General features: G+C 44.6%; 1 protein-coding gene across 3 annotated transcripts in view; it reads right to left on the bottom strand.

Annotated features, from left to right (window-relative positions):
* grm8a (glutamate receptor, metabotropic 8a) overlaps nucleotides 1–10699 on the bottom strand; it is a 331157-nt gene extending 320458 nt beyond the window's left edge. For 2 of the 3 annotated variants that reach the window (XM_034075077.1, XM_071201745.1), the window contains exons 1-2: nucleotides 10195–10508; nucleotides 1271–2076 (exon numbers count right to left, since the gene is read on the bottom strand). In XM_034075077.1, the coding sequence (XP_033930968.1) occupies nucleotides 1271–1798 (528 nt within the window). In that variant the 5' untranslated portion in view covers nucleotides 1799–2076; nucleotides 10195–10508. Of the gene's footprint in view, nucleotides 1–1270; nucleotides 2077–10194; nucleotides 10509–10675 lie in introns of those variants that run through there. The other variant, XM_034075075.2, reaches the window with a different exon arrangement.
* Nucleotides 10700–15259: the final 4560 nt, after the last annotated feature.

The raw sequence follows: 15259 nt of genomic DNA, 5'->3' as shown, positions 1-15259 counted from the left end.
TGGTTATAACACTGCCACAGGCCTCTGGTTAGTATCACACACACACACACACACACACACACACACACACACACTCACACACACACACACACTAAATACTTAAGACACGCACAATCGATGGCACACTTATCCCAAACATACTGCTATACATTGGCGGACCCACACAGGATCCACTCCCACGCCACAACATACAATACACACGCGTGTACACGCACACACACACACACACACAATGCACTAAATCGTATTAGGCAAATGAGAAGGAGGCAGTGTGGCGCTCTGCTCCCTGTGACAGATCCTGGCATAAATCATGTTTAGTTGATGTTTAATATGCAAATCTCCCATTCAAAGCACGAGCGGGTTGTTAACAAGTACGTTCGAACACACGCACACGCACACACACACACACACACACACACACAATCCAGTATTGTACGGATTTCCGAGAGAAAAGTGTGTCGCCGCAAGCGCACACACTTGCTGTGAAAGTGCGTGGGATGGATGTGGATGTGAAATGCCATGGGCGTCATTACTGGACTCGTATTTCATAATCATACGGCGATCCATCAGCCATGTTCAGCTAATGGTGACAACGCCAACACACACACCTGCAAACACACACCTGGAGAGAGTCTCTGTCACAGACTGGAGAGCCTCTGCAAGGACACACACAAGCGGCACGATGGGGACGAAACACTGCCGCATGCATACACATGAGGATGCTCAATTAGGCCCACACATGTACTAGAAAACTCGCTAGCACAATAGAAATGTCCTATTGGGTAACTCACACACACACACACACACACACACACACGCACACACACACACACACACACACGCCGCAGTGGATGAAGTGGCTGTTGACACATTTCGGCAGTAATTAATACCCATATCTGCCAGCCATTTTTATTTGGCTCGACCACACGCCAGGAGCGATCTAAGCTGCGCACACACACACATTCCCACACACACACACACAAATCCCCTTCTTGACACATCTTGACATATCTCTTCTCACACACGCACCGAAACACAAGAGATACAAAAAATCACACTTTAGGCTTCCAAAGCGAAATGCGCAAGCTCGACAAAAAAAAAATTCCCTCCCAATTGTAACAGGAAGAGGTGGCACTGGAAGACAGACTGCATTTTAATTGGCTGTCATCGTTGAACTTTATCTCACCGGCGATGATGAGTGAGAGGAAGAGGGCAAACGGCGGTCACGGAAATAAGCATACACACAAAAGAGAGGAGATCAAAGTCTTACCTTAAACAGGCGCAGGATGTTGGCCACCATGATGGACACGGAGCTGGCCGCGGCTCCAATGACTCCGACGATTTTATCCGGCTTGGTGAAGATGGGAGGGTCTCCGTTAGTGCAGCGGACGTCCGATCCGTCCCTCTCGATCAAGGCCTGCACAAAAGTCAGGGACTGCTCCAGAGCGTACGTGTCCCGGGAGCAGGTATCCAAGATCCGGGCCCCCAGCGTGATGTTGGGCAGCAGCTCGGGGTCTTTATTGATCAGGTCTATGGCGAACATCATGGCCTCCAGTCGATGGATGCCCTTCTCCTTCTTCAACTCCCCGCAGGGCGTGCCGCGGTCCCCCCGAGAGTGAACCGGAAATAATCCTCCGAGGATGATGTCCCCGTCCAGTCGGATAGAGTGGGCGTACTCGGGGGCCGCCTGGGGGTCTGTCGGGACTCGCTGGGTGGGGGTGACAGGAAGGAGCCAGGTGTAGGAAGTAGCCATGAGCAGGAAGAAGAAACAGGGAGTCGGGTTCCACTGCAGCTCCATGACGGCGATAGAAACAAGAGCCAACGTGATCTCAAACGGGACTTTGAGGGAAATATTCCGAGTTTTTGGTTAATATTCAAAAGGTATGGCCTTCCTATTGGTCGAAACAGGAGGGGTAAGGGACCCCAGGGGTGGAGCTAGCCGAGCCCCATGAGCGAATCATATTCCAGAATCGACGGCGTGACACAGAGAGAATCGTAGAAACGTGGCGGTGATGTCGTAGAAATGTCGATCTGGAGTTCAGCCTGTAATCCACGAGTCACATGTTCAGAGGACGCCTGTTGAAGAGAGACAGGAAGTCTGAGTGAGGGGGACATCGAACTGAAACACGTGGAGACCGCCGTATTGGCAAAAGGCAACGAAAGAAAAAAGGCACTCCAATGGGTACAGCATTTCCAGTAAGCCATGTTATAATTGAAAATATGTCATTAATCTTCTCCACACACACACACACACACACACACACACACACACACACACACACACACACACACACACACACACACACTCACTCACACACTCACACACTCGTCTCTTGGCATATTGATGAGTGAGACAGCTGTTAAAATGACAGGAGAGAACCTTGGCGAGCTCCTCGGGCTATCAAGCACGAAGAGGAAGACTACCTGCTGCAGTGGAGGTGACAAAGAGAGCCGGGGGGGTGGGGGGTGGAGGGATGGAGACGGGGAGGGGGGGGGGACAGAAAGAGAAACCGCGTGAGACAGAGTGAGAGAAACAGAGACAGCACAGAAAAAAGACGGAGAGCGGTGCCTCGGAGCGAGACTCAAACACCTGGTGTTTCTGCTGCAGCTAAATGAACACATTGCATCCAGAACACCCTGCCACACACACACACACACACACACACACACACACACACACACACACACACACACACACACACACACACACACACACACACACACACACACACACACACACACACACACACACACACACACACACTGAGCTCCCAACAGGTAGATTTAATGTTGAATGTTCTACGCATTAGCAGTATTTAAAGGTCCCTTATTATACAGTTTTTCATCAATACATTACAGGTCTCAGATATATACAGAGCCTGTCTCTGATTGGCTGAAACACCAAACAGATCATTGCAGCATTACCCATAATCCCCTCTGTTTCAGCCCTGTTTCCAAAGTGCTGATTCTCTGTCTGTTACTTTAGATGAAGACAAGGAGCCCCTCCCCACGCCCCTCTGAGAGAGATTTGGTTACAAAGAACTCAAAGGTGCTCTAGGAGGGGATTCAGGTGATAAGGTGGGGGGGGGGGGTTACCTTGGTTGCTGATTGGCTAATGGTTACACGAGACAACACATCGTTATGACATCATAAAGTGGCCAAAATCTGATCAGCTCATTTTCAGGTTTTTATAGAAATGGATCAAAAAGAGAGAGAATCTTTGTTCCTGAAACTTTCAGAGTCTCTTTCCACAGAGGGGACACATGTTGATGTAGAAGAGACATGAAGAAGAGGGGACACATGGTGATGTAGAAGAGACATGAAGAAGAGGGGACACATGTTGATGTAGAAGAGACATGAAGAAGAGGGGACACATGTTGATGTAGAAGAGACATGGAGAAGAGGGGACACATGTTGATGTAGAAGAGACATGAAGAAGAGGGGACACATGTTGATGTAGAAGAGACATGAAGAAGAGGGGACACATGTTGATGTTGAAGAGACATGAAGAAGAGGGGACACATGTTGATGTGGAAGAGACACATGTTGAAGAAGAGGGGACACATGTTGATGTAGAAGAGACATGAAGAAGAGGGGACACATGGTGATGTAGAAGAGACATGAAGAAGAGGGGACACATGTTGATGTAGAAGAGACATGAAGAAGAGGGGACACATGTTGATGTAGAAGAGACATGAAGAAGAGGGGACACATGTTGATGTGGAAGAGACACGAAGAAGAGGGGACACATGTTGATGTAGAAGAGACATGAAGAAGAGGGGACACATGGTGATGTAGAAGAGACATGAAGAAGAGGGGACACATGTTGATGTAGAAGAGACATGAAGAAGAGGGGACACATGGTGATGTAGAAGAGACATGAAGAAGAGGGGACACATGTTGATGTAGAAGAGACATGAAGAAGAGGGGACACATGTTGATGTAGAAGAGACATGAAGAAGAGGGGACACATGTTGATGTAGGAAGAGACATGAAGAAGAGGGGACACATGTTGATGTAGAAGAGACATGAAGAAGAGGGGACACATGTTGATGTAGAAGAGACATGAAGAAGAGGGGACACATGGTGATGTAGAAGAGACATGAAGAAGAGGGGGACACATGTTGATGTAGAAGAGACATGAAGAAGAGGGGACACATGTTGATGTAGAAGAGACATGAAGAAGAGGGGACACATGTTGATGTAGAAGAGACATGAAGAAGAGGGGACACATGTTGATGTAGAAGAGACATGAAGAAGAGGGGACACATGGTGATGTAGAAGAGACATGAAGAAGAGGGGACACATGTTGATGTAGAAGAGACATGAAGAAGAGGGGACACATGTTGATGTAGAAGAGACATGAAGAAGAGGGGACACATGTTGATGTAGAAGAGACACGAAGAAGAGGGGACACATGTTGATGTAGAAGAGACATGAAGAAGAGGGGACACATGGTGATGTAGAAGAGACATGAAGAAGAGGGGACACATGTTGATGTAGAAGAGACGTGAAGAAGAGGGGACACATGTTGATGTAGAAGAGACACGAAGAAGAGGGGACACATGTTGATGTAGAAGAGACATGAAGAAGAGGGGACACATGTTGATGTAGAAGAGACATGAGGAAGAGGGGACACATGTTGATGAAGAAGAGACACGAAGAAGAGGGGACACATGTTGATGTAGAAGAGACATGAAGAAGAGGGGACACATGGTGATGTAGAAGAGACATGAAGAAGAGGGGACACATGTTGATGTAGAAGAGACATGAAGAAGAGGGGACACATGGTGATGTAGAAGAGACATGAAGAAGAGGGGACACATGTTGATGTAGAAGAGACATGAAGAAGAGGGGACACATGTTGATGTGGAAGAGACACGAAGAAGAGGGGACACATGTTGATGTAGAAGAGACATGAAGAAGAGGGGACACATGTTGATGTAGAAGAGACATGAAGAAGAGGGGACACATGTTGATGTAGAAGAGACATGAAGAAGAGGGGACACATGTTGATGTAGAAGAGACATGAAGAAGAGGGGACACATGGTGATGTAGAAGAGACATGAAGAAGAGGGGGACACATGTTGATGTAGAAGAGACATGAAGAAGAGGGGACACATGTTGATGTAGAAGAGACATGAAGAAGAGGGGACACATGTTGATGTAGAAGAGACATGAAGAAGAGGGGACACATGTTGATGTAGAAGAGACATGAAGAAGACGGGACACATGTTGATGTAGAAGAGACATGAAGAAGAGGGGACACATGTTGATGTAGAAGAGACATGAAGAAGAGGGGACACATGTTGATGTAGAAGAGACATGAAGAAGAGGGGACACATGTTGATGTAGAAGAGACATGAAGAAGAGGGGACACATGTTGATGTAGAAGAGACATGAAGAAGAGGGGACACATGTTGATGTAGAAGAGACATGAGGAAGAGGGGACACATGTTGATGAAGAAGAGACATGAAGAAGAGGGGACACATGTTGATGTAGGAGAGACATGGAGAAGAGGGGACACATGTTGATGTAGAAGAGACATGAAGAAGAGGGGACACATGTTTATGTAGAAGAGACATGAGGAAGAGGGGACACATGTTGATGAAGAAGAGAGATGAAGAAGAGGGGACACATGTTTATGTAGAAGAGACATGAGGAAGAGGGGACACATGTTGATGAAGAAGAGACATGAAGAAGAGGGGACACATGTTGATGTAGAAGAGACATGAGGAAGAGGGGACACATGTTGATGAAGAAGAGACATGAAGAAGAGGGGACACATGTTGATGTAGAAGAGACATGAAGAAGAGGGGACACATGTTGATGAAGAAGAGACATGAAGAAGAGGGGACACATGTTGATGTAGAAGAGACGTGAAGAAGAGGGGACACATGTTGATGTGGAAGAGACGTGAAGAAGAGGGGACACATGTTGATGTAGAAGAGACATGAGGAAGAGGGGACACATGTTAATGTAGAAGAGACATGAAGAAGAGGGGACACATGTTGATGTAGAAGAGACATGAAGAAGAGGGGACACATGTTGATCCGCCCCTGCTCCGCACACTAGCAGCAGATCCTGGAGAGGAGCTGTAACTCGGTGCTGGATATCGCTGTGATGAACGGGTGGTGGCTACATGCTGCTGATGGGATTTCACTGCCAAAGGCCCTGAGGATTTATTTTCTCATTTGCCTCCCATGATCCAAAACCTTGATTCAATTACTTGCTTTGCATGGAGACTGCTTAGAGTGAACAGGCAATTTGTACATTCCCTAAATAAGTATTAGAGTTGAGGTAATTGTAGTATTCCTTTCAATACTATATATATCGCACACATAATTATATTGGGTTAGTTTAAAGCGATACTACATTAGGTTAACTTAATGGGGTGAAGCCTGCGAGCTAGTTCAGGCAGTCAACAAGTTAGATGCCGCCTATCACAGCGCACTGAGATTTGTCACAAATTGTAAAGCACTTACTCATCACTGTACCCTGTATGCCGAGACAGGTTTGCCATCACTTACTGTACGGAGGCTCAGTCACTGGTACACGTTTATTTATAAAGCTTTGTTGGGTAAACTCCCGTATTATATCTGCTCTCTGATACGACAGCTGTTATGTGCGCAGCTCCACTTGCTTGGAACAATCTTCAGCAAGAATTGAAACTGAGCAATCTCATTCCTCTGCATGTTTTTAAAGCTAGGCTAAATAAAATGCTCGTTGATACCATGGGCACTTGTAAATGTCTATAACTATGTATCCTGTAAATATAATGTATAATGTCCTTTATTGTTTTATGTTTCATGTGGAACCTATATGCTGCAGGTCTCCCTTGAAAAAGAGATATATGATCTCAATGGGACCAATCTGGTTAAATAAAGGTTTGAAATGTAATGAAATGAACTGATGCTGCATTCATACATAACGCCCCTTGCCACTCTCCAACTGACCCAACAGAGTCTCCTTAATATGCTGCTCTATTTAACCTGCCAGATCTCTCTCTATGCTTTGCTTGCTGCTGCTATTGCTGCAGCTACTTCCACGTCGCTGCTGCTCGCTGCCCCACCACCCAGCTTCCACCTGTAGGCTCGGGGGTTAGTTATTTAATCATCACTCAATGTTCTTTGCATATCTGTGGAGAGATGAGGCCCGAGCCTAGACGCCAAACTCAACTATATGCTGCGTCCAATAAACATGTTAAAGAAACACGTGAGTTGTCTGACTGAAATGTTATTTCGTTCAACTAACCAAATACAACTATGTGTAATTTGTTGACATAATACATTTAATTAAAGTCAATGTTTCAGTGTTTTCAGTGTATATAGTGAGCAAGCAATTTGTAAATTCGGATCCCTAAATAAGTATTAAAAAAGGTGAAGTTATTACTCAAAACAAACTTAAAATACTGCTATTGTCATATTCAGGCCTTAGTGAATGTAATGGAATCTAATACGATTCTGGGCTATTCATGGCTTTTGGTCTAAATTATGTCAGGCCATCACTTTGAAGGCGTCCTGCTTACCTCAATACACACAAGCAGTATTATTAATTTGCCTTTTTTCACACAATTTAGCCTTTTAATTATCCATGTAGTCCATTCCACTGCTCATCTCCCCTTAGAGAATCATCTCTGAGCACCAAAAGTAGAACGCTAATGTTAAAATAATAGTTTGAGACACTTTTGGACAAGTTATGAGAAGATTGATACCACCTTATTATATGTAAGGGCCGAAGATAGTAGCCAGTTAGCTTAGCCTAGAATAAAGACTAACATAGAGGGTGAAACCCCACCAGCTCTTTCTGAAAGTGACAAAATCATTTAAAAATAGACATAAGAAGTGTCCAAACAAACCCCAAAACACTGACAACTTTAATTAAATGTAAATTACCAACTACACAAAGCTGGCGACAAACTAGGGGCCCCAGACCCTAAGGGGCCCAAAAGAATACATGTTCATAATAATTGTAAATAACGAAATGTGTAAATGTGTTTGTTAATACTGTATGCCTCATTGTAACACATTAAAAGAGTCACAGCCACAAGGCAGTTTTATAAGTTCATCTTGAGGCGAGAGGTAAGGGGGGGGTCAATAGGGGCCTCCTGCTTAATTTTGCCCCGGGGCCCCTTATTAAGTTAATCCGGCCCTGCCTACATGAGATCCTTCTAATTGAGGGTAACTTGGGATCAGACCCAACACTTTTATCCCATATCCTCAACCCCACTATCTCACTAATGATACAAAACAAAAAGAAAGTATTCACAAAAGTTTAAATATTAAGCAGCCTGCCTAATTTCGCCCTCAGGGGCCTCCTAATGGGCTCCGGGCCGAGATCTGGTCACAGCGTGAGGCGCTCTCTCGATGAATCCATTTATAACTCGATTCTGTCCCAATTAACTTATCAGTTCTCTCCACTCTGAATGGAATTGGGTCAAAGCTTCTCATACAGCAGAGCCCCGCTATGATTAAAAAGCCTGCTTTTTATAGGTTAGCCAGCATTGTGCTCGCTGGAATATTGTTTATTCAATACTCTTCACTTGGCTCAGGCACAGAAAGGGTGCAAATGAGGCTTTGGATCAAGACATACACACAATAAAACAAACAAATCAATATAACAATAGCTTTTCATCGTAGCTGCTCTTAATATTTGCAGAAATCAGATCTTGCCACAGGGACTTGGAGTCACGTACAAGTAAAAAAATAGTAGGTTCAACTCAATATTATTGCTTTCAACTGACCTAATACAGTTATGTGTAATTTGTTGACGCAATACATTTAACTAAAGTCAACGTTTCATTTTAATTCAGAGTAAGTGACTTATTGAATCCACGATGAGCACATTTATGACTCAAAATGTCAATTTAAGAGGCATGCAAATGCCTCGCATAGACACCAACAACTCACATGTGAAGATTCGCCGTGAGGCCCTGCGGTTAATATTGGTTTCTCATTTACACTCAATGACAATTATCACATTTCCAGCAAGGTGAGAAGCAGTGACGTCCTTCTCCGTACACTCCTATTCATAATTAATAACCCCATCTTGGATTTAGCTCCTCTTTAAAAAAGTATTTATCTCCCCCCGTGTGGCAGCTTTAAAGAAGGCAGCGGACATCCCCAGGAAGGAGGTTCCCTCACTGTGATGTTAGCGGCCGCCGGCTCATCGCTCTTCATCACTCACACCTACGGCACTGCCTGTGTGAACGTTGCACTCTCCTTGTTCTGCCACCTTGTCTCCTTTCCATCCCTTTTCCCTCTCCTCATCTCCCTGCAGCTCCCTCCTTCCTCCTTCGTCTCCTCCACTTACTTATTTGCCCTCTTTCTTATTTCCACCGCCCTCTGGTTCTCTCCCTATGTCTCCTGCAGGCCTCCTCGTCTCCCCGGGGGGGGTCGCATTCCTGCCGCCCCATCTTCTTCTCCTCTATCCCTCTCTTAAAGTGTCTCCATTTCAACAATTGCCGTCGGTTTCCCCGTCACCTCCATCCAGGTAATTCCTCACTTTTTTCTGTCCACCTGTTCCTCCCATTTCAACCACTTTGAAGCAGCATTCCTTCCATTGCTGCAGCACGATCATGAGCCAATAAGGTGGGCTTAACCATTACATAAATATTAAAGGTATATAAGAGATGACATCCGTTACAATGCAAGACATTTAAAGAAATCTGGGTTTTTGAATCGTATTACCTACCAGTGAAAACACTTTTTATATCCTATTCTAAATGTTTCCATCAAAGCCCAGCTTGCTAAGAGACAGAGATTGCTCATGCATCATTGTCACACACATGCCTGTGATGCGATCCAGTCATGTGTGTGTGAGATCAAACTGCCTACAGGTTGAGGAATAACTCTATATGTGAGATCAAAGTGCAGGCTATGCTCATTATAATGCAGACCTACTGGCTGTGCTGCTATTCTCAATGCACCCTAATTGGAACCATGACAGAAAGAGCATTCCAACAGTATGGAGACCTTTAATACTCAATTTCTACAATGTTGATTACCTCTTTCCATATGGTGGGAAATAGTTCACTCATATTGTACAGAATCCACTTAAATAAGAAAAGGAAGATTACAAAGCAGAGAGATAATCCATCACTGGAGGAATGTCACAAAAAAGAGGGAGGAAGAGAGAAAACACCCACATGAAAAAGAGGCAGAATGGAGGAAACGTGATTGAATATGAGATACCTTTAGGAGATGGATCCGGCAGGGTGAAGGGGGGGAGAGGCTCTGTCTCCTGCCGCCAAACAGCACTCCTGCTCCGGCTCCCTGTCCGCCTCAGGCAACTTCCTTGCGGAGCTCAGCAGTTTTCCTCCGAAATATCAGTCCTCCTGGAGTCAGGTCTGGAGACAATTAGAGCATCCGCAAGACACGAAGAAGAAAAATATCACAAAAAGTAGTCCGTCGTGACAAAAGAGATCATTCTAAAAGGGGGTGAAAAAATGCAAATTATGAACCGCACTTGTTTAAGGGTGGCAATAGAGGGAGGCTGAATGAAGCACGAGAAGGAGACTCAGATACAAAGAGGGAAAGAGAGAGAGAGAGAGAGAGAGAGGGGAAGGGGAGAGAGAGGGAGAGAGAGAGAGATAGAGAGAGAGAGGGAGGGAGCAGAGGAATTCATCACACACGGTATCTGTCCGCCATGATCAATAATGTTGGCAAAACGCACCTGATTTTTATTTTTATTTTATCCACGGTCCTCCCTGAGCTTTTTTGCGCATAAATCCCGCGCGCTTCAGCCAAGTGACGCTCACACTCCCACTCGCAAACACGTGCGTGTGCTCAGTCTGCACCAAATTGCCGTCTAATTGCGCCACCGTCGTCCCCACATTCAATCAAGTTTATGACCAATGGGATCGATATCCCCCCCCCCCCCCCCCAAATAGAGAACTTTGGATATTGTAGCACACACATTAATAAGTCATCAGAAATATGGCCACACACAATCCTTAATTGCTTTAACTTCAATCCATTTTTACTGCGCCCATTGATCCCGCCTTGTAAAACCATAGAGACTCTTTGTGGTGAATGGAATTAAATAAATGAACCGCATCCCATCTGCTGTGTAATAACAATTTGATAAGCGGTGTGGAGAGAAAGCAGGCAATCGAAACAGACCCGGGAGTTCTCTGGATGTGACAATAGGGGAGATGTGCGCAACACGTCCAATGTGCGGCTCTGAGGCACGAATAAAGGGTGAGTGCAGGCGGAGCGATGGCGCCATCTAGTGGTGAGAGGGCGTGGTTGCAGTGAGAAAAAGTAGTACTAAAGAAATGACGTTTGTGTTATTTTAGAGCTGGAGTGACAACTCTGGAGCCCATTTCTGCCACAGAAAAGAAAAAGTGTATACTGTCAATATGACTTACTATCTCATTATGATAGTAAGTCGAAATAATGAGATAGTGAGTCATCATTATGAAAATCATAGCAGAATAAATAAGCACAACTCCAAACCGTTTGTTTTAGTGCAAAAAAGAGTAACATATTTCTTACACATTTAATTATTTTTACATTCATTTCCACAGCTGTGTGGTAATTCTGATCAGTTTTTTTAATGGACTTTTATTAATCCCTCGTGGGGGAATTGTTTCTCTGCATTTGACCCATCCTAGTGTTAGGAGCAGTGTGCTACCATTTTGAACGGCGCCCGGGGAGCAGTGTGTGGAACGGTGCCTTGCTCAGGGACACCTCGGCAGCACTTGGTCTTGCCGGGACTTGAACTGGTGACTTTCCAGTTGCCAAGCCAAGTCCCTATCGACTTCGCCACCACCTTACCAAAAAGTGGGAACTAAGGAAGCTGGTTATATTATCCCAATGCCTTGTAAATGTATAAACATATACATACAAAATACATAAAAGTTCTGAAAATGTCAGTTTATGCAAGTTTTTCACAATATATATATAATTATTTCTGCATTTAGGCTACTTGCACGAATTCACTTGCACCATTCTCTAGCACTTTTTTTTCTTTTTCACTTTTGTGTTAGGATTATTACACACTAGCTTTTAATAAACCCTTTGAATCTTTTAATCTAATTGAGTGTCATGTATTTTCACTTCATGTTACTTTAAGTTGTATTTAAACTTTATAGGCTACTTTTTTACGCCACTATATTTATCTGAGACATGGTCGCTTCTACTTTACAAATAAAGATTTTACATTGAACACGATTATTAATATCCTACATGCTTAGGTCAATTCCAGCCAGCCCCACCCTGAGCAACTTCAGGAGAAAAATCCTGCTTTCATGTTGCTGCAATGGTTTCAAAGGTGTATAAGGTAAAAATAATAAAAATAAAAGTATACTCAACAACGGAACATGTTCCTATCCAAGGAACAAGTGGTTACAACGTTTTTCCAGGGATTTATAAATGCACTTCTGTGAGGAAGCACACACTCCCGACCCTCACTAACATTTGGCTTAGCTCTTTTTTTGTAAAGAAAGGTGGGCATTTGCATTATTTCGAATATCAATGTTAATATACTCACATTTACATTAACTGTTGTTACGACCCTATAGGTCGTTAAGTCATTTGTGTTGATATGTTTCCCTCCTCCTGTGTCTGAGTGTGTGAGTGAGCAAGCAGGTGGTGCCCGTTAGCTGATTAGCTACCTTCAACCTGCTGATTGGTCCACCTGAAGAAGAGGGGAGCATTTAAGCTGCAGCCATGCAGTCCCTCTGCCCTCTCTCTCATCGACCTCTCCTACTCCGTGGCGAATATCTGGTTTGTTGCTCTGTATTGCTAAAGTTACCGTTTACCGGACCCTGTTGATAGATAGATCTTTAATTGTGTCATTGTACAGGTACATTGTACATTGTTGTACCTTACAAGCTAAGCTAATTGAACCTGTCTTGAGGACACGCTTTGTTTTGTTTAGGAGTGAGAAATCCTTTTTTGTTTGAACCTTTTTTTCTCCTGTTTACTGGTAGGAGTTAGGTAAGAACTAGAAGCCTGTACTTTACTTTGGTTAGGCAAGTTTAAGGAATACTCTGTAAAGACGATTTTTGCTAGTTGTTGAGATTTGTGACGACTGTGGACTGACGGCTTCGGGCCTTGTAACTCAGCACTTTAGTGAACAGTTTGCACTTTATTAGCGTGATTGCACAGTACAGTTTGGCATCACATATTTGCACATTTTACATAATTTATACTAATTATTCAGGTAGTATTTATTAACTGATTAAACCGTATTGATTGGAATGTCGTCTGGCAGGTGCTGGTCGGGTCCTCGGCTCCGCCTGAAAAGATAGGGGAGTTAGCGAGAGCGCCGAAAGTATTTATGCTGGTGTAAGAATGACAGCGGTTGAGAGTAATCAGGGTGCAAATAATATGTTGAGGGTGTATAAATGATGACGTTAAGTTGCATTAATTGTACAAGTTACCGCTGTGTAAAGTTGACATATCACTCCCCCGTGTCTGTTGCTGCTGATTGTGTGCACCTGGTGTTGTCTCCTCCCCCTCACCTGCGTATTGTTGGTCTGATTGGTCTGGCTGTAGTTAGGCTCTGTTTTTCCTGCCAGTGTGTGAGATCCTTGTGGTTGGTGATGGTGTTCACATGGACAGTCAGATTGCGGCTGTGTCTATGATTAAATAAATGCCCACACCGGGATATATGTGAACTCTCTGCCTCTGCCTCCTTGCTTGGTCGGGCCGCTCGACGGTCAGTCTCACAAGGTTGTCGCATCTCGTTTTTGAGTATATTAAATGTCAAAAAGCTGATTTCCTGTTTCATTGACCAATTCTTGGGAGTGGGAAGAGTTGGGAGAGGGCAATTTTATGCTGCGCCTAGGTTCCCCTAGATCTGGGCGTAACACTGTACTTCTTAAAAATATGTTTAAAAGACACAACCATGCAAGTTATCACCATTTCCTGTGTTTCAGTCCTGGAAGCCATCTTGTTTCAGTGCTCAATGGGGGGGGGGGGAGCACGCCTCCAAAGTTCTACTTATCTGTGTTGTAGGAGGAATTGGAGTCTCTATTGTCATTGGTCAAATAATATGTGATGTAATGTTGGCCAATTAACTTAAATACTAACAGTTTTTTGCAGATATTGTTTGTTTTTTGAAGGTGCAATATTCTTGTGAATAAAATAATGAATCGACTTAAGCCTTGATGATTTTGTGAGATTTAGGAAACAATGGATGTTTCTCAATGTCGAGGAAGGCTGCTCCAGAGCCACTATTTCAAGGATTCTACGTCATGGAGTCCCGCCAAAGGACTGTTCCAATGTCCAGGATCCTTGGAATTGTACCGAGGCCGGCGTCCTTCGTTGCGGGAAATTTCAAGGCTGCACATGTGTATCCTCCGCTGTCTTAAAATCCCCACAATGCTTTGCGCACAAACCAATTTCCAAAATCTTTGGCGGAAATCGTGCTCCATTTATGGCGGGGCCTCTCATATGACGCACACCTGTTAGCCTGTTCCTCCATTCTTCGTTTTCCGAGGCTAGGAAGGATTCTGGACCTGACTCGGAAGACATGTCCTACCAAGGAAGCGTACTCGACATTGAGAAACACCCAATGTTTGAGTCATGACCTGATTGGTTGGATTTAATTGTGGAGGTGGGCTGCTATAAATGTGACTGGAAAGAGAGGGGATGGAATAATTGGGAAAACCCCATCAGGAACATGTGAATGTGGTTTAGATGAGGAAACAGTTGAACATGTGATCTGTTATTTGTTTTATATTATCCATCCATCTTCTCCCACTTATCCGTGGTCGGGTCGCGGAGGTATAGTTCCAGCAGAGAGTCCCAAACGTTCTTCCCCTGGCCACATCAACCAGCTCTGACTGGGGGATCCCAAGGCGCTCCCAGGCCAGCGTAGAGATATAATCCGTCCACCTGGTCCTAGGTCTACCCCTTGGTCTCTTCCCAGCTGGACGTGCCTGGAACACCTCCCTAGGGAGGCGCCCAGGTGGCATCCTTACTAGGTGCCCGAACCACCTCAACTGACTCCTTTCGACGCAAAGGAGGAGCGGCTCAACTCCGAGTCCCTCCCTGATGACTGAACTTCTCACCTTATCTCTAAGGGAGACACCAGCCACCCTGCGGAGAAAACCCATCTCGGCCGCTTGTATCCGCGATCTCGTTCTTTGGGTCATGACCCATCCTTCATGACCATAGGTCAATCAATCAATCAATGATGCTGTATGATGTCCTTTTGTTGTTGTATTTATGTTTTTATGTTTCATGTGGAACTACTTGAGCAGGTCTCCCTTGAAAAAGAGATCAATGATCTCAATGGGATTTT

This window comes from Pseudochaenichthys georgianus, chromosome 23 (assembly GCF_902827115.2).
Source record: "Pseudochaenichthys georgianus chromosome 23, fPseGeo1.2, whole genome shotgun sequence".
Classification (NCBI taxonomy): Eukaryota; Metazoa; Chordata; class Actinopteri; order Perciformes; family Channichthyidae; genus Pseudochaenichthys; species Pseudochaenichthys georgianus.
The sequence above is the reverse complement of the archived record's forward strand: the minus strand, read 5'-3'. Positions and strand labels throughout refer to the sequence as shown.